Source organism: Falco peregrinus, chromosome Z (genome assembly GCF_023634155.1).
Source record: "Falco peregrinus isolate bFalPer1 chromosome Z, bFalPer1.pri, whole genome shotgun sequence".
NCBI classification, from domain to species: Eukaryota; Metazoa; Chordata; class Aves; order Falconiformes; family Falconidae; genus Falco; species Falco peregrinus.
In genome coordinates, this window is record NC_073739.1 from 16,849,025 (window position 1) to 16,869,848 (window position 20,824).

Sequence of the window (20,824 nt, forward strand, 5' to 3'; positions counted from 1 at the left end):
GACAGGCCAATGAACAGGCAACAAGAAGGCACTGCAGTCCATGAGCAGGCACACCAGCTGCAGTTAAACCCCTCACATCTGAATGCTTTCTTCAGAGAAAGCCAACACTGCCCATAAATTCTGTTTGTGGTCTATAACCACTTCTGTGTGATGCAACAAGTACCTGAATAAATCATGGTATAACCGTAACATGGAGGCATACTTTTTAGGACTAGGCACTTGCAATGCACTGTCTGTTACAAAATAAACCACTCCGAGAAAATGCATGTTTCCTCTGTTCTTACTGGAATGCCAACTTACCATGTGAACGACGCCAGTCACACCAACAACTTCCAGCAGGCCATCATCAATGCGCGGTTTCTCAAAGCGGCTATCACTCTCAGACCCCCAGAGATCAGCTCCAGACCCCCAGCTGCATAAAGAGCACACCACAGTGACTGCCTGCAGATGTGCCATCTGCCACAGGGCACCCAGCCCAGTACCCTGCTAGGGGTGGCTCGTTTGCCAGACTTCAAAAGCTAGACATCACTCCCCACCAGCTGGAGGAGACAACACAGCTTTCCTGCGCTGTAGAAGCAGCAAGTGTTTTCCTAAGATTTGGAAGACTTCTGACCAGATCTTTTAGGAGTGAAAGAAGGAGTCAGGTAAGTAGTTTCCACGTGGAAGAAAAAGAACAGGCAAGAGGAAAGTAACTTCAAAGAGCTTTAGTTTGATGGGAAATACAGGCTACAGCTACGCTAACCCTTAACTTCCAAGACTTAAGAACTTAACACAGATCTTACTGGTCTTGACAATAGTCACGGAAGCTACTGAGGAGAAACTAAAGCTGAAACAACTAGCAAGTTTTTATTCTTGTACCTGACCAAACTCACTTGCAGTTAGGCAGGTACTCCTGCACTTCAGTCCTCTGAAATGCTTCTCTCGATTTAACACCATGTTGCTTTTCGTGAAGTATCAGCCCTTCTTACTCAAATAATTTGCTTATTGTTTTAGTGCATTGACTTCTCAGTACTAATCGTGATCTTTTCTTCTCCATAGTTCTCATGTGCAACGTATACTTGTGTGTATGTGCATGTGCACATACCTGCGTGTACATGTAAATATATATATTTGAATAAAAAGTTGGAACATTTTCAGAATAAAATGGAAAGATATACAGGTAGTTTAAGGTAAGAGTGTACTTGAAATGTATGGCAGCACTAATTACCTGCTGGTTCTGTGCAAACAGAAAACCTGCCTCTACCAACAGCACACCTAAAGGAAGCCAGATTTCCTGCAGATTTGCCTTCCTTTCCTCCACAGCAGTAACTCTAGCTCCCTGCAGGTTTCAGGACAGCCCCTAGAACCCTGTAGAAGGTATGTGAGCGGTGGGTTTTCCACAGCTACCTGGGTAGCATCATCAGCTCCACATATACTGACCAGATGGCTGTAGTACCTAGACAGTGTTTGACAGTTGAATCCTGACTGGCTTTCACTGCAGAAACTGCTTAGATGCCTGGTCTCTAGCATGCCAGAAAGTGTGTGCAAGCTGATCATCTTTGATCCTTCTACAAGTCACAGAGAAATCCAGTGGACCGTTCAAACAGTCTGGGGGAGGTAGAAAATGGTAGTGGAGAGAAGCCACAGGCCTACAACCATGCCTAAAAAGTCATGTTTCACTAAAAAACTGGTCCAAAAGAAGTCTGAAGACCTTTAGTGAGGAAATCATTCCAAATTGCTGTTAGAACACAGAAGAAGTAGCAAATGTGGGGGGTTTGCCCTGGGAAAACAAGACAGTACTACTTTTATGTGGAGTAAGCTTGTGACTTTCAAAGGATCAGAACGCTGATGTCAAAATAGTATTAAGAGCTATCTCCTTAGCTGCAGCTGCAAAGCCAGTGAGTCACACTGTAATCAAAAAAACCTAGTAACAACCATCTATTAATATAGATCATTTAACATTTTATCTAGCCATTTGGCATTTGATACTTAAATACCAAGCAGCATTTCCACACGTAAAGCCACATATACATATTCATCCACACAGGCTCCTTCCTCTCCTTGTTACCTGGGTATATTAATAAAAATGAGTCCTTCTATACTTGGTAATTCCACCTCGTGCTGGTCCACTTGAAGCTTTATGTCTTTGTGAAGATTTCTGGTATGACTTATCTTCTGCAGCCCAACTTTCACATAAACTCCTTTGTTGTGAAACCTAGGAGCAGACACACATCCTGTAACTAAAAGGTAAAGCCCAGCCCAGCACTCTTCCTCATATATATACCAGTACTGTCCTCTAGCAGGTAATTACGTTTGAAGAGTTTTTCAATTAAATGCTCTCCAAATTCTTCCTAATTTTACTGCAGAAACGAGGCACAAGCTACAGACTGCTACTTTATATACTTTTTGCTTAAGGGATGATTCGTGCTGTCCAGGCATGTGGAGATCTGTGAAATTTTATTACAGAAACATCATCCCTTCTTATAGCATTACCTCAATGCAATGCCTCTTTGAAATGTAAACTTCTCCACTGAAAACCTGTATTTTTAATTAAGACCTAGAGGTCTTCAGGAAACATTTTTAAATGTTTTCTCATGCAAATCTAGAATAATTGAGGCACAAAACCTTTGCAAGGCTTTGCTTTACCTATTTGAAATACACTCAGCTGCAGAAACTTAAAACACACTTAGTAATGTTAACCTGTGACAGAGCTCTAACACTTCGAATTTTAAAGTAAAAAAAGAGAAAGATTTCATGGCAACCCTAGAAATGTCAAAATATTTTAAGAATAACACAAACAAATGTCAGTTAAACACAGTAAATTCTTCTAGAATGTAAATCTTTGGATACATGACCTTCAGGGCAACCTTAAAATAAGAAGTGTAATTTCCATTATTTGACCCTAGTAGCACATGGGTGTCATTGGAATCCAACCCTGAAAAATCTCTCTAGGATTACACGTAAATCCTGTAGACATTCAACTAGGGAAAGACAGTCAGTTTAGCATGTGGGTTATAGTCAACTCTTCAGACAGACTGTTCAGGTCTTTTGAATTATTACATTGGGAATGATTAGTCCTACATGCTAATAGTTTAAACAGCACTGAATTAAAGGTATCTTATGTCACACCATTTAATATAGGTTTCTACTCCAGACAAGATGTATCTATACTAAGACAGGTTTTGTCTACTTCGGATACAACTGAAAAATAACACAAAATTGGTGGGAAACACAATACTTCTAAATATTCCCAAGAAGTACTAATTTTTGTTGCATGAAGAAGGAAGCCTGTAGAAACTGAAAGAATACAACTGCAGACACAGTCCTGAATTATGTGACTCCTAAGAGACACTTATGGACCACTGAGGTCCACAAGATCCAGAAACGTTGGGTAACAGCACCCCACACAACGAAGGGTAAATCTGTCAGAGATTAAATCCCATCACTCCTGTCCTGCATACATATTCCACTCCATTTATGTATTATTAGGACATTAAGACTAAATAATAATGTTACCATGCCAATTTGTACCCAGTGGTTTTGAAGGTGACAGAAATACTTTATGATTAAAATGGTCAGCCAAGTTGGAAGGGTCATCTTCACACATCAGTCACTAGAGACAATCATTACCCCTCTTAGCACATCTACATGTGGGACACAATCTGGGGAGAAAGTGCCAGTGGAAGGCACTTCTAGCAGCAGCCAATAACGCACTAGCTTGCCACTTGGGCAGAAAGAATACGCATCTCCTAAAACAAACCCTTGGTTAGACACATTTTGCAGACAGTAGTTTCACCACAGTTAATTAGCAAGGTGGGAAGGAGGAAGCTGTCCTCGGAGCAGTGTCCAACACCTTATCTGTGCTGAAAGAAATCAAGGTTTATGTTAGGTGAGACCCACATTGCAGTCACTGCTGTAAATGACACTGATGGAGATAAGAGAGGAGGGCAGGGCATTACATGCAGCTCACCCACCCCCACGGAGCCACCTAGTCCTTGCATCAGATTGGCTCTAACACTCGCATCATTATGTTATCCCATAACCATCTGGAAGGCTCTCTAGAGTACAGATATGGAAGTAACATCCTACTGCTCAGATGAGTATGAGGGAACCACACAGCTCAGGAATCACCCTTTGGTTTGTTTTTCTACAAAAAGATGCACTACAAGCATAGCCAACACTCATATACTACCTGATGCCCCACTGTCTACACCCATAAAGCTACATACACCCTTTCTGAGGGGCATTCAGAAAGCTGAACTAATTCTTCAGTTTAGCAAATTTAATATCTCAGAATAGATGAAGTTAAAATGTAATCCTCTACAGGGCCAGTTTAATGAATTATGAAAATAAACAATTTTAAGTATTGCATGCCTGTATTTATCCTTGCTAGAGCAAATTGCAAAACACCTGTTACTTTTAAAAAGTCCCATGAACAAGGCTCCATAGACTCAGGGAGACACCACAGCATCAACATACACCGTTGGTTTAATTATCTCTGTGGCTGTTGCCTGAGCATCAAGCACCTCAGGTGGCCAGAGGAAGCAAGGAAGGCTTGCTTGTCCTGCTGCTAACAACCAGAAGAAGCAAGTAACTGCTTTCCAGGCTTTCATGAATACAAAATAAAGAAGCCAGTCCTCAAGAGCTGTAAAGACATGAAGTAAGCTGATGCAGAAAGCCATACTTTTCACAGCTCTTGCCAACTGCTGCACACCTAGAAGGGTAGGTTGGGGGAACTCTTTTTTGAAGGTGAGAGGTAAGATATCTGCGTGCCAGGCCTTTTTAAATGAACTGCGATTTCCCATGAGCACTAATAAACAGAGAGGTAACGTCCCTCAGCAGCACATCTCTCAGAACTGCAGCACATAGCACGGAAAGCTATCAAGCGGAACAAAATGACCGCCTGCGGTCTAGTCCTGCAATTCAACAAGCCCACCACTGGGTGGGAAACCACCACTGCAGAAGAGCTCTGACCAATAATTGGCATCCGATGGGGTGCATTTATTAGGGTGATTTTACCGTCTGGGAAAAAACTTTACCAGGTTCACATACAGAGGACCCAAAATGGAAAAAAAAAATGAGTTAGATGGTGGCCATTGTAGTATTTTAAAACCCACAACTTACAAATTGAACCAATACTTTCAAAACTTTCCCCAAGCAAGAGACAGAACGGTTCTGTATCTTTGTAAAACAATTCCAAACTTGTTTTAAATCATGCAGAATATTCTTTCTGCCTAACCTTACATCCAGGAGACTGCCTGCCATAGCAGTCTCCTTCTAATTTTGGATGGCACAAACAAGATGTGGTCTCTTCTGTAACAGGCAACCCTAAAGACTGCTCCAGGATCCCACGGGAATACAAGAATGAAGACAGATGCCCTGATCCTTCAAGTTTTGCACTAAGAAACAAATTCACATAGCTTTACAACAACGTAAAACCATCACTGCCACAACACACACTATTCGTATCTGCCCTGTGATGCAAGTTCAGCACTGAATGCCCTGGAGGCATGTCATCACTGCACTGTGAGCTGCTAGCCAAAGGTAAAGAGTCCTGAGCAAGTGGAGAGATGCTACAGTGTGAGGCCAGAGAGCACACAGCTCTTAGGACATCTACCAGCTTAAGGTCTTGATTCAGAAGAGCACCCAAGCCCATTTTTCTTTCAAGGACTATGTGCAATTTCTGTTGCCACAACCTGAAACTTCCCATTCTGCACTCAGGAGCTGCCAGTTTACAGGCCAGCAGCTGCTGCATCTGGCATTAAGTAGCCATCCTTCTTAGCTAATTTACTGAAAATAATTTAAAAAGTGCTACTTGCTGGCAAGAGTGTCTACTTGCATATCCTGGGAAAGGGTAAAGCCAGGAATTTTAACAATCATGGTCACAGACAGTCAAAGGCAACAATCATGTGTCAGTACCAATTCATTATTTCATGTTCCTTTTCCAGATCTTGAATCACAGAAATATACAGTCCTTCAGATTCACAAAGAAAATAATAGTCTTCTCTTCTTTCCCACATGCCCTTCAAGACACCCTGCTGGCTTGGTGTCCAAACAGGCACATAAAAGGACCAAGCCATTGCCCAGTGCACTGCAGGTGCTGAACACCGTGAACTGACTGAGATGAAGATTCAAGGGATGAAAATCACACAGGGCAATAAAAGGCAAAGTATAACCCTTAAATACAGTGGTAATAAGAAAGGATACATTTTTTACAATGCTGCAGCTTTACCAAGTCAGAGTAGTATATTTTAAAGGAAGAATGAACTCTTACATTATATTAATTGCACAAGTAAATCTAGAACAGTTTTATACACTAGAATAGGCATTGCTATATGCAAACTTACTGCACAGGTTTACTACCTATGATGTTTTCAGTCCAGTGGATTGAAAATACAAACGAGTGCCTAACAGTAACTTATGTAGCAAAACCAGTATCCTGTACTATTTCATTTTGAAAAAAAAAACATTAGCAATGCCTGTAAAGATAGACAGCACACTGCACAATAGGTGGGATAACACATTGTTACGCCCATAACCGGTCAGAGAATATTTTTAATAGTTAGAATTTGAATAGAACATAGTTGTAGCTGTCTGTAACTCCCTCTGGCAACTGAAGAAACAATTTAGAAGACATTTACTCAGAAACATAGGAGAAAGCAGACAAAACCAGTGTCTACAAGGAATTACTACCCATTAATTACACAAATGTGTTTCTTGTTCTCATAATTTTCAGTGTTTATGGGAAGAAGAAAAAGTACTATTATGGATTGATCTGCATGCCACGAAGGAGGAAGGTCTCTCTCCACACCTTTTTAATCATGCAGTCTTACTTGAGATACAGAGATTTTTTTTATCCCTATTACCAGCACACAGAGGCTACCACAGCATAAGCAAGGGTGGGAAAGGGATGAAGAGGTTCTGAACAGTATGTTTATTGCTCATGTAGCAGCACTGCCCTCCTCCTGCTAAAGGCTTTGAATAAAAGATATGACTGCTACCTCAAAACGTCAACGAACTCAACATTGGAGTTATTGGGACATAAGTATACTGAATAATAACGACAGGGCTTCCAAAAACTGCTTTGGTGCTCTCTTGGTAAGGAAAAAAACCCCAAAACCAAAAAACCAAATACAACCCCCAAATTCTCTGTCTATGAGTACCTGGCTAACAGAATTGCTCCCTGTGTCAGCTCTGACTCAAGCAATATTGTTTGTAGATACCCGTAGCATTTCAAGATTACCAGCCATAGTGTAAGTTGTGCAATGCCACACAGTTGCCCTTCCTTGTTTCCCCAGGATTACCTGCTGTTAAATTTCCCTGGTTCTTCTTCTCTAGCATGATGAAAGTCCAAGCTCAACTCTGCATCGATGCCAAGACCACAGTAATTGTTCATCTGTACAATCTGACAAAAAAAAAATTGTATTATTTCCTCCTTACATTTATAAATGAATAGGTTCTGAAGTTTTTCAACAAAAGCAAGCTTTGCAGATGATCCTTTCAAGTCACTTGCACCTTGACAGATTCTGGAAAAATTTTCCAGAAACACTACACTAAAAATAAAGCTGTACGGACAACTGTTGACATATGTAGTAATTACTTCCAAAGTCTTCGAAATTTAATCTTAATTGCAAGTAATAAGCATAATAAAACATAAGTAAAAACAAATGCAGAAATAAAACCAACACAACTTCTCAAAGCAATCCTATGCAATAACTATACAAGTTGCTGAACACTAACACCACTATTATTTTTGACATCAGCCATGGATTTATCATGACATCACAGACACTTCCCCTTACTTTGGAAGGTGACCAGCTTACACCATATGAGTGAAGAACCCAACTTCACTCACTCAGCTGCATTTTAAATAGCTCGCTATACACCAGTCTCAAGTTTCTACAGATTTCAACCATTTCTGCAGTTAATTCTTCCTTTGCATGCCAGTCCATTCCACAGCTTTTCTATCCTAGTCCTTGAGTCTCCCACCCTTCACCTTTAAAAAGCAGATCAGGCACTCAAGGCAAATCAACGCCTGCCTCCACCAAGTGAAAAATAGCTGGAACTTGAGCAACTTAAATCTTCCAATTAACAAATAACACCTAGGATTTTCCAGCAACTGGACTAAAATCTTAAACAATTCTACCATTATTACAGTTTCCTAATTTCTTTTTGCTACTCCCTCATCCAATAACTTTGTTTTGTCTGAAGAGAAACAGAACCAAGACTTACACAAAGCTCTGAAGTCACCATCTACAACTAACATTTTTATTTTCCTTAAGAGAAGCAAGTAATACAAGCCAAGGGACAGGGACTTTCACACAAAAAATAAAATGGATGCTAAAATAAAACAGATGCCACATATATAGACAAACAATGGCAGTAAGATGACAGAAGGATTACTTGCTGTATATGCTAGCAACTCCTAGTCATTTTTTAAACTGTTGAAGTCAAGATGAGAGTACTTTTTTGGGGTGAGGGGTTGTGTTTTGGTCAACACCTCAGCTCCACTAGTGTTCTGAAAAGTGTTTGGCATTCCTTCAAAAGCTTTTCTTATTTGACAAATAACTTTTTATTTCCAGCTTAAGCAAATACATATGCCATTGCCACTTTATAATCCTCCACCAGATACTTTTTATCAAACAGCTATGCAGTCTGTTCTGCAGCCCACCAGTCCTATCAAAACTGAAGCACTAGACACAGAGGTATGCTGTATTCACTAAAGAATAGCTCAGTAAGGCCCAGGCTCAAAGGCAGGTGAGCAATAAAAGATTAAACTATGATTAAAGATTATCTATCCTCTTTGTGATTTTCACTAGAACAGCAGTTCCTAAGAATTAAACCCAAATAGTGCTCAGCTCACCTTTGGAGGCTCAGGTTCTGCAATGCCATTCTCTGCACCTTCAGCTGGCTCTTCTGCATCCAAAAGGATAGTCCAGCGATCCATAAGAACGTCATCCGCCTCATCCACGGAAACCAAAATCGAGTAGGGGTCTTCCCCACTGTAGCCAGCTCCCCAGCGCAAGACTCTCCCTAAGTCATTACCTGGGCAACAATGAAGAACCCCAAAATGCTACTGCATTTGACAGCCTAGCTAAAAGCATCAAACAATGCATCAGCCCTGACTTACAAATCAAACTGCATTAGCTCCAAACGAGTCATGGAAGTAGTTAGATTGGAGTGAAAAGTTAACAAGCAGAAAGAATACCTAAGCATTGTAGTGGTCGCACCTGTGCTTAGTATCACATACAGATACACTGTCTCATCTCAAAAGTTTTCACAAGAAGGGATGGAAAAACCTGTTATGGAGTTGAGAGTCAGGGAGCAGCTGAGTTCACTGGTTTGCAGCAACGGCAGATGCATCTGTGGTTGTCAAGGGGAGAATATTTTGCCCTCTCCAGCTCCTGGACACTCGCAAATACCCATACCAACACCACTGCAGCTTGGTTTTCCTTCAGAAAGCGTGACTGACATTTCCTTGAAAAGCTCATCCTGCATTTGCAATCCAACACCAGCCAGAACTGAGTTACAGTATCTCTATTGCAAGTGAGCTGTTTGTCGGACAGGTAAATAAATATAAACCTTCTGAAGGACTTCTACCCTCAGAAGAATGGTGCTTGCTGTAATTCTCACCTGTTCCTAAAGGTAAGATGGCAACTGAGGGCTCTGAGCATGCCAACTTGTGCCTGATCTCTTCCAGTGCACCAAGGACCCAGCCAACAGTGCCGTCCCCTCCACATACCAACACTCGGAAGGAGGGGACTTTAGAGAATGTGTGAAACCTTGAGAAACAAAGCAAAGAGAAAAATAAATGTTATAATGTACTACAGGAAAAGCAAAGCCTCTTAATATGCTATTTAAGTAACATATTATTATTGGATTCCCGACACCCCACCCCGCCTTTACCACCGTTTTCAGCATGAACTTCAACAAAGTGAATCGAAAAATAGGAACTTTTAGATAAAGCTGTCTAAAAAGAGTGAAAACCACATGCTTCTGAGAATCTTCACAGCTAGAGTTAAATCATTAATCACTTCCTTTTCCACTAAAGACACAGAGATCTAACTATTCATCATTCCAATGTGAAGACCTGTAACTCTGAATCCTATTGGAGGTGTTGATTAGTTGTGGTTGTGTTTTTTTTACTTAGTGATGGGACTCATATTTTCTTCTGCATAGTACTATTTTCCTGGTCGCTCTTAACTTTTGTGCCTTTTCATCCTACATACCGAGTTATCCGGCAAAGGAATTTTTACTTCCCAATGCACAAGAAGTAATGAACAAGTGGAAGCATTTTGCTATAAAGCTACAGAAGAATTCCAAGGGCAAAACTAAATGAATGAATTACTGAAGTTGCAGCTTGAGCTGCATTAGAAAGGCAACAGAATTAAACAGTTCTAACAAGAAATCTAGTTTCTGCAGCTTGTTTTCCTTGCATCCTGCATAAGCTGTGTTTCTTCCAAGAAAGCTCTTGTTTTGGAGAGCTGTTATGTCAGTCCTTTGTTAAAGCAGTGCTGAAGGAATGAGGCTACTCTGAGTAGGCTACAACCACCACTTTCAGTTTTATGAAGCTGGTAAGAAAGCAGTGTTGATTAAATCAAGGGATCAGTTCCTGCCTCCCTACAAGCACATTATGTTCTTCTGTTCCTTATATTTAGGTATGTTGCAGCTGTGATCAGGCAGGCCTTGTTAATTCTGCAATTGTGGCCATGTTTCAAGAGTCAAGATAGAAAATTTTATACTTTTAGTTCCCAGGATACATCAGAGGAAATAAAAGCAAAAATGAGCCCTCATTGGGCAATGTGACATTTCTCTTTCCTCCCCATTAGATTACAAAATATTTTTAACAATTATTAAACCTGTTTTATTGCAAGGTGCATATGACTTTCCCAAGACTGGGCTCCATTAGACTTAACACAATTATACACATCAGGAACTACTCTATTCTCTTTTCTTTAGAGAACCCAAAATTTACATTTGTTTTCATAAGGAACCAGTCAGAAGGAGGGATCCACTGCGCTGGTCTGCAGACACAGAACAGAAGCAATTTACATCTTTGTAACAAGTGAACCTGACCCATTCTTTCAAAAAACAACAAAACAACATAAATAAAACCAGATTTTTAAAAAATATGACTTACCCAGGCAGTGGGCCACCATTCGTAAGTTCAAAGACTTGATGTGGGTTTAGCAGCTTTCTAAAACTGTACAGCAGATCCCGACCTTTTAGACCTCCACTTTTTGGATTCACAAATACAAGAAGTGGGCAGCAGTTCTGTGGTATCTTGGAAGCCTGAAAGAAGACAAGAAAAAGGATTATCCAAACCCATGACTAGCCAGAAAATTATTACTGCATCTCAGATGTATTTCCTGATGTTTCAGATGTATTTCCTGATGTTTCTTTGATGCTTAGTAAAAAAACCCAGATTCAATAAATAAAAAGAGTCAATGTCCAAACAGTGGACACATTAGCTGCTGATCTTGTTTTTCTGGGAACTGAAGTTTCCTCAACCCACTCCAACTACACAGTTGAGCCTAATGTTAAAAACAAAGGTACTACAAGTAGTCCTTCCTACACATTTTCAGTGAACAGTCTATGCCAAAGACTAGTGTGAGGGATAAGGTACATTCCAGAGTCATGTACAAGTCAAACACTTTCCTTGCAAAGACAGAACTTCCCCCAATACCAATTAAAACACCTGTCTTAAGTCTTGTGGTCATCTTAGACCACGTGTTAATTTAGAGGGACAAACCATTTCAAAGCGAGGGTGTTCAGGGTAGATACTGGCGTGCCCCTCCCCATGAAATAAGATGCTGAAAGCTTCTTTTAAAAATATGTATTTAAAAATTTTAATCCGGAGGATCTGGTGCCCATACCTTACAATCCTCACACCTCTACTGAAGCTGCTGATGAAAGGGCTCTCAAAGCACAGCTGTGCTGCAGGGGAGCCTGATAACCATCCAGAAACCACTCAAAAGGAAGTCACTCCACATGGCAGATGAGGGATTTCCTGGGGTACTCCATGGCCTGTGTGGGAACGGTACCTGCAGCCTCACTGGAGGTCAAAACTTCCAGCCACCAGAAGCACTCCCTCAGGACTGGTTTCCAGCCAGCCAGGCCATAAATCATGCCATAAAATGATCTGTCAATGCTTCTAGAAAGATCAGAAAACACCAGCACACCTTTCATCCATCCTTCCACAGTGCTGTGGGGCAGGTATGTGCCAGAAAAGTCCATCAGGCATTTCAACAAGTGAGCTTCAAAACTGAAATGTTTGCCACCGTCCCTAGGTCATGGTAATTTGGATTTACAAATTGGACAGCATTCAGGGAAAAACAACTTGTCATGCAGCTGACAGGATGGATTCAGGGAACACAGCAACAGTGCTAAATATAAGTCAATTTAGACAAGAATGATTCAGGGGGTGGTGAGGCAGCAGCATGACCGCAGCATGCAAACATGTAGAGAGATACCAACAGCTAGAGAGGGGAGGAGGCAGCATCCAGGGAGCCTGTTGGCCACTGTCTTATAAGCGACCAACAGAGCACGCGAACTAAGGTAAAGAATGGAGAAATCAGGACAAATTAATGAGTAGGTCTGTGGGGAAGCAAACTAGAGTCTGATGTTGAGATACCCCACACCATCATCTACCTGTGAGCTGATCTGGATGCTTAAAAATAAATGATTGTTTGGGGCTTCTCAGTATTTGAGAGATTTCCTGAAATTTTGCTTTCCTAAAAGAGCTGGGTGCTAATCCTCTGCAAGTCACACCCTGCCAGATGTGTCAAGGTACCCACAAACACATAAAAATCCTTCTCCTCTGTGTCACTGCCTGCACGAGAAATGCCCTCTGCCATCCAGCGTGACTTGCAGGCATAAACAGAAAACACACCGTGCAGAACACTAAGCAGGTAAGAAGGCTGGTGGAGCAGGTACACATTTCTCTTCACGCCCCTTCCTTCCTGGTCCTCTGGATTCTACCAGGGACATTCAGATTGAAAATATGTATGTTTTCTCTAACAAAAATGAGAAACAGGGCCTGTTTCGGCTGACAGAGACAGAATAGACTCAAAATTTTGTTTTGCTGGAAAGGTTTCACTGCTGGCAGAACAACTAGGCTGGCGAGACAGAGGCTGCAAAGCTGTCCATGCAGCTTTCTCCAGAGGAATCACCTTCAAACTATACTGTGGTGACTGCTAGGTCAAAATACTTCTCACCTCCACATTCACACTTTCTTGGAAAAGGGGAAGCAACTACTCAAAGTGTGCCCAAGCACAACAAAGGTAATACAATTATTTCTGTTAAGCACATGGAAAGGATATTTGTAGCCAGCAAAGGAAGTTGAAGGGAAACAATGCATGCCACTGTCACAAAAGGGAAGGACTTCTTGAGTTGTAAGGTCAACAGCTCAAGGATCTACATATCCCAACAAGAGAAGTGGATTTCCTCCCTTTGAGCCATCACAAGCATTAACAAAAATAGTAAGCAGAGCTCTGGCTTTTCCAGAAGTAAAGCCCTTCTTGTTACTCCATCAGTTCCTGCACCATCATGTGCCATACCCCATTATGAACAGGCCCTTGAAAATCCCACAAGCGATGACAGGCAGAGCAGCTCTGAAAGGAGGCACCATGTCCCATGGGGTAACAGGGCAAACTATTCCCTTCCTGCACTACTTGTTCCAGCTTCTACTCTGTCTTACCTTCCCATTTCCCATTTCTTCCTCTTCAAAGCTTTTTTACTACCTAAATTTCACCTCCCGTCATTTCGGCTTTCTGAACAATACAGGCTATCTGAAAGCTCAGGCTTGTTACAATGCCTGGAAACTTGTCAGGTTTAAAAAAAAGGTGGGAAGGGGATAATAGAAAAAAAATAAATCAGTTCTGCAGCTCAAAGTAAACAAAAACTTTTTCAAAAAGGAATGAAAGAAAAGAAACCAGCCCAACATTCATATTAAACAAATACTTTACTTGAATATGGACAAGAACATTTGATTACCTTTTCTTCTTAAGGAAATTAGTTTCTAAAAATATTGAGTTTGGACATTTAGAAGTGACATGTTGAACACATGTTCAACATATTTATATTACTTGCTTTTACAGGGAAGTTCTAATGCACTGGGTTTAAAACCAAGTAACTAAAATAGTTCACAAGGAACTTCAGGGTATCACATTAATTTCTGAGATGTGGTTAGCTCCAAGGCATTCAAAAGCACAGCTGTGTTTTGGAAAGCCATTTGAGACCTTACCCAACTAAATATATATTGTTGCCAATATGTACTTCCAGTTTCTACAAAACTGCCATCTAAATTCCCTAATTGTCAATTGTCAACATTGTACAAAAAATAAAAGTGAAACATTTACCCTGAATGCTGCTAAGACTCACAAGCAGCTGCCGAGAATGCCTGGATCTAACAAAATATCTCTCTCTAGTGTAAACTGAGCAGTCCTACCACACAAACCCACGTCTGTTCAAGTATCTTCTGAAGTAAATCCCTCACTATACCTGTTTAGACATAAAGAGACCTATGCAGAATAAATAGAAGTATTCTAGAAAGTGCTTAGCCTCACAGTTGGTTTGCTTCCCATCATCATGCTTCATTAAACCTAAAGGATTAAGAAACACTGCTGAATCTCTAGATAAAGGCTAGCTGGTAAGGAAACAATTATTTTTCACTAGGGGTTAAAAATTCTACGGCAGCTTGTACAGAAGCGCAGGGCTGCTGTGTTGCTTTCTGGAAAGTACACACTCCGTTAAAATTACAGACAGACAGAAGGGTCACACTCTTATGCCGCAGAATTTTTTTTTAATCCCTTAATAAAGCCCCAGTGGTGACATATAAATGAGCTTGTTACTGGGCAGAAGGGGATGTGTGACTCACAGACTGAGGACTCCCTCCCCCTCTAGCCCTGGCTTCAGTGCTGTGCTTGAGGAGCAAAATCTGCAGAGGGGTTTTGTGTTGGCTGGTGTTAAGGAAGGGGTTTTTTGTTGGCTGGTGCTCAGGAAGGCATTTATTGTTTCTTAGAGACAGCTGAAGGAGGCCATGTGATTTAGACACTCTGACAGTCACTGTGAATTGCTTAATTTGTCAGGATTAGCACAACGCAGCTTCAGGCTGGGGCAAGATATCTATCATCCCCGCTAATCCCCTTTCTGTTGAGTGTACTGTGTAATCACATCTCACAACAGAGGAGAAGACAATGTTCTGTGCCACAGGCCTGCCAGCATGACAACCACGGTGCATCTTCCAGGGTGGTGGGCTGTCTCCAGGAACTGCAGATATCTCTAAGTGACAAGTAAAATTCAGTAATTGCAGGCAGGCTGCTTGCAGCATCTCCCATGTGCAAGGCCCCATGATGCCCCAAGCACAAACGTCCTCCACTGTGGCCAGAAAAGCCATTGCATCTGATGAGGAATGGTGTGCAAGATGTCTCAATGCAACTGGAGCAGCAGCTGGCTCAATGCAGCAGGAGCTCAAGCCTTTTCTTTACTATTTTGGGGAATTGTGGCAGCAGAAGAAATGTGCAAAGTAACCTTTAATGGTATTTTGGCTAAAAGGGTCACTAAACTATCATGCTTTTAAGTTGGACTCATTTGTGTGATGAAGTAGTGAAATGAATGAAATGGAAAATTTTCACCCATTTGGGAAACCCCCACATCTTTTTCTACTGCTCTTAAGGAACCTAAATACAGTACATCAGAGGGCACTCCACTGCTAAGTGGCATTAGTGATAATACCACAAAAAAGTGTCACTTTCATGCTGATATTTGCCTCATACAATCCTCTGCTAATTTCCTTGTTTCCAGTACTGCAAAAGGTGTTCTTTGTTTTATCACCCATTCTTTTTCTAAGACTACACATGATCCTCTCATTCCCCATTTCTTTGTATTTCACCCACAAGAGGAATGTCAAACACAGCATAAATTTCACATTGTGTTCAGTTCCTGTATAAGTATTTCCTGGTGCTGTAAATGGTTGCATATTTAACTATAAACAAAGACTAATAGCATCATAGGATAAAAGGATAATTTAGGTCGGAAAGTACCTCAACAGGTCATATAGTCCAACTGCTACCCAAAGTAGGGGCAACAATCACTCATTAGGTTACTTTGGGTAATAGTGAATGGTGTAAGCTGGTGGCCAAAGCCCATAAGAACAACACTTGAAATATTATTTCAGTTAAATCCTGGCTCATTTCAGTGAGAGGACCAAATATAAACAATGCACTCTGAAATGGAAATAAAATGTATGTGTGCATGTACAGCCCCTCTCTCCTTCTTACATACTAAAAATTCATCCCCAGCAGTCCCTGAACTGGAGTTTCTAAAAAATATCCTGCATCAGATAACAAATAGCACTATCCCTATTCTCCTGGCATCAAAAAGTTAACTACAAACATATCCGTTATCAGAAAACCAGACACATGTAATCAACAGAGTGGAGTATATTCAGCTTCACACACTGTTCACCAAATCTAGGCTCATAATGGATTTGCCTAAACCACCAAAAACAAGCATCCAAAAGCCATCCCATCTCCATGCTGCCCTCTGTTTCTGGTAACAGAAACTCTCAAGTCTAGTTTGGAGAAGGAGGGACCTTGGTTTCTAAGCTTCTCACAAAACATAATAACTATGTATGCATAAGAACTAGACTCTCAATTTTTGGGGAGGGAGGTTAGTTTTTAATCTGGTCAGGTTCACGTAAGCACTGCCACTAGTATCTGCTCATATAAAAAAAATAATTTTGCCTTCAGAAAACTTTGATAAGCATAGGACTCTTGAAATGGGAAAATCAGGCATGTAAGTATGCAACTATGGTTACTGAACTTGAGACCTTCCCATCAAAAGTTGTTTCATAGCTCCCACTCATTATGTATTCTTTTAAGTTTTAAAGGTTCTGTGAAGTTTTAAGAAGTCAAACCAAGACCCTCACTTCATTGCCGTAACACAACTCCAGAAAGACAGTAATTGCAAGATGCACAACAGCTCAGCACAGAGTAACTACGGCTACACTCTTGAACAGAACCTGCATCATACTGGTTAAAAATCAATTTGCTCAGTGAACCATCTCCCTCTTTCCACCCTGAATTTGCTTTGTTAATATGAAACCTATTACTAAACCAACTGATTCATAGGAAAGTGATTTGAATCCATAAAAATTAATAAATCAGAATCAAGCCTGAATTTATGAAAGGATTCTTCCACTCTTTCAAAAGACTATTCTCCTCTGAAATCGACAATGCAGCATTTAAACAAGGTCAAACTCCCTCTGCTACAGAATGGGGGATAGATACTTCATGCTACATAGATGCTACATAGATAGATGCTACAGAAAGGAAGATACTGTAAATGTGAAGATTAGCAGTAGTACTCTACCTCATGGTTAATACGGAAACATGTTTAGTCCCCAAAACAAAGTTGTTGTAAGCATTTTAAGATATGCCGGCTAAAACTAAAACCTCACCTAACTTCTTGACCATTGAAAGAAATAAAGAGAAAAAAAAATATTTGTTTTTGTCCCTGTTATAGCTGTATAGCTATGTAGTTGTGTAGTTGTATAGTTACTCCTGAAAACTCAACAGTAGCAGGACAAGTGACAGCTCACAGAAGTATATCATATACATGAAGTGCAGGCTCTGAAGTAGTACTTTTTCCCCATCACACTACTTACAGATACTTCGCATTTTATTCAAAGGCTCCTTTGAATAAAATGTATTTTCATTTACTTACTACAGAAAAGGTCCTAAGGTAGTTGTTTTTCTTTTAAAGACAAATTTTAAGTTCAAACCCATCTCTTACCCTAACTTCAGGAATCACCACAGTGTTCAGAGGCTTGTCATTGACAGTTGTATCTTTAACTAGCATATATATTCTTTCAGCTTCAGAAAAGCATGAAATTTCGAGTACAACAGCACCTGTAAAGAGGCATCAGAAATATTTTTTACATTTTCTATTATTAGGAAATCAGTATCATCATATCACAGCACAAGTTCACTCAGTTTACTCAGGACATTATTCAGTAAAAGTTACTCTGCAACACTTGCAGTTGCTGGTTATTAGGGAATTGGACTGTTTTGCTCTTTAAGGCTTCCTTCATACCCCTAAACTCACCCCAGATTTTTGTTAAAGCAAAGCAGTTTGAGGACAAGAACTGCAGAACAGACCTGATGCATATTTAAAGACTTCCTTTGGGCTTCAGAAGTATGGCCTATTCCCATACTCTTTTATCGTAACTAACAGGCTGTTCTCATCATGTAAAACTGACAAGGGTGTCAGGTTTCTTTTTGTTTCTCATTATTAAAATTCCAGTAGTTTCATTCATTGACAATATCTCAATAAGAATTATTACAAGCAAAGATTTGGTTTGAGAATCAGTTTAAGATCTTTAAGTCAGCTTAGGTCCTGTGTGGGGAAGCTGCGGAAGAAGGGAAGACAGAAGGGAGAAATAAAAGAAAAAAAAATACTGAGAAGTTAGTCTAAAGTAAGATACTTAGTGAGGAGGAAAACAGGGCAGGGCAAGATCAAAGTGCACAATGGACAGCATATGAGATGTAAGCTGGTAACACCATCTGGCTGCAACCAAAAGTGAGAGTCAGGAAGTTAACAGAAACATGAAAATACTCAGAATGCGAAAAAACACAATGAACAACAGAAATCACACACAAGCAGAATCACCTAAAAAACATATGCAGGTAAACTTGGTTAACTGAAGCTGTGACATGAGAAGACTGTCACAAAATCAACTATTTTCCATTGACAAATATGAAAAGGAGAAAGCATATCTGAAAGCTTTATGGTTTTCCTTAGGAAAAGTCAGTATTAACTAGCCATGTGGAGATTGCATCAGTGTTCACATCGATGCTACAGAGAGATTCATTTAGCAGTCATGTGAAAGTTGAGCCTATCTGAAACAAATCAGATATGGACACTTAAATGTACACAAGATACATTTCACGCTTTTAACTTTTCCCAAATACAGATCTCCACCTGACCACTGCATTAAAGCTACACAGAGCCACTGCTGCTCTGGGTCTCAGAAGCCTCATGGCTTCTCCGACCTGCCTGAAATAAAATTTGTACAGCAAAAGCAAAGCAACAGCTCGAAGGATGAATGCAGAGATGAGCATACTGATTTTCTTCAGACTCCCCGCCACTGAACCCCCACTTAGCACGGTGCTAGGAAACAGTGACTGTGAAACAATCCATTGAGTTCAAAACCAGCACCAAATGTTACTATTTTAGAAGTCAAAATAAAGAGCGAGCACCTGAAAGGTTTTTAACCATTCAGTGGTGTTAAAACTATTCAGTTCAAAAGCAACTTTAAAACTCATTTTTACAATGAAATACTGCAGCCTTTTGGTACACCAGGCATGAAGCCAGCCTTCTTTTTTTTTTTTTTTTTTTTTTTAATAAGGTAACACTAATCCACTGCTCTTTATAAATACAACATGTTACATTTTACCTGAAGCGCTTTTTCTTATGCAGTAAGACTAACCTACTCTGAGCTTAGGGCCTCTAGTATTAGGCTGCAGTTTTGAAAATAGACATTGTTTGCAAGACTAGAAATCTGAATGCTTACCTTGCGCTTGATAAACATGACTCACAGATACTACATTTGCTGCAAAGAGTGAAAACATAAACACATAAAACCTTGGGTACATTTAGAGTAAATATTTAAAATATTTTTAAAGTTACATAAATATAATGTAAATAAATATTAAAAGTTACACAAATACAGGGAGAACCTCCAGCTAACACTTTCCCACTCCTAAGTTTACTTTGCAAGTTCGAAAAGCTAAACTGACTTTCATGAACAGTGACTATGACTTCTTTCTGACATTTAAAATTTAATTCCTCTTGAAGTTACATAAACGATTGGGAAAAATGCTTCATTTCCTGAAACAAAGTGTGACGCATTCCTGACACTGTTTATAGAACACACTGGTTGAAAGAAGATTATGCAAAATCAATTAGACTTCTTAGAAAAAGAATAATTAATTCTTTTCATTGAGTACTTGCCCATATGTGTGTGCACACTGCTCATACTTCTCTGTGACTAGGCACAGAGCTCATCAACAACATGAAGGAGAGCCCACGCAAAAAATGTCAGATGTTAAGAAAGGCAAGGAACACTCATGCACAGGGAATTAAACCACACTGCCATAATCTGAATGGTGTAAGGTATGTACTGTTCACTTCTAAAAAGTGATGTTTTTTCACTAAAAACAATAAATGGTGTGGTTACATATAACTCAAGTAATGTAATAATAATTCTGTGAATAATAAGCTGTCACATCTCTGATGTAACCACCAGCATGTTAAAATCGGTAGTAAAGTCCCCTGTTGAGAGTACAATGCAGACTGATTTTTCAAATAAGGCAGAAAACGTTAAGAAAAAAATAATAAAAAGGAGTTATACATGCTACTACATTTTATTCTGTACAAGTGAATATATCCCAAAATGCACCTGTTTACTTACTTTTGATAGCTAACTCATCCTTGAGAATATTTGTGTATTCTTCAGGGGAAAGCTGAGGTGGAAGGCCACCAACAAATAAATTTACTCGCACAATGGATTTACTGTTTTCCACAATGTAAAATCTTGTTTGATTCATCTGACGTATTGACGTCTACCAAAACAAAGAAAAATAAATGAAGTGACATTTGGCAAAAAGATGCTATGAAACAAAATCCCAAATAGTTCTGAACTTAGCAATCATGTCCTCTACACCTAGAGAATATTATGAACAGAAACAAAATTCAGTCCAAGTATTTAGCTTCTCAACAGATGAGCCAGCTACAAGGGTAACTGATTACTTGCTTTTTCTGTAAGAAAGGGGACTGCCTA

General features: G+C 40.1%; 1 protein-coding gene across 2 annotated transcripts in view; it reads right to left on the reverse strand.

Moving 5' to 3' along the window:
- The window catches only part of DGKQ (diacylglycerol kinase theta), a 108,835-nt gene that overhangs the window by 11,754 nt on the left and 76,257 nt on the right, over positions 1-20,824 (reverse strand). For both annotated transcript variants that reach the window (XM_055790542.1, XM_027782967.2), the window contains exons 13-21: positions 20,456-20,606; positions 19,556-19,594; positions 17,776-17,891; positions 11,120-11,271; positions 9,613-9,761; positions 8,843-9,024; positions 7,284-7,384; positions 2,048-2,194; positions 301-412 (exon numbers count right to left, since the gene is read on the reverse strand). In XM_055790542.1, the coding sequence (XP_055646517.1) occupies positions 301-412; positions 2,048-2,194; positions 7,284-7,384; positions 8,843-9,024; positions 9,613-9,761; positions 11,120-11,271; positions 17,776-17,891; positions 19,556-19,594; positions 20,456-20,606 (1,149 nt within the window). The remainder of the gene's footprint in view (positions 1-300; positions 413-2,047; positions 2,195-7,283; positions 7,385-8,842; positions 9,025-9,612; positions 9,762-11,119; positions 11,272-17,775; positions 17,892-19,555; positions 19,595-20,455; positions 20,607-20,824) is intronic.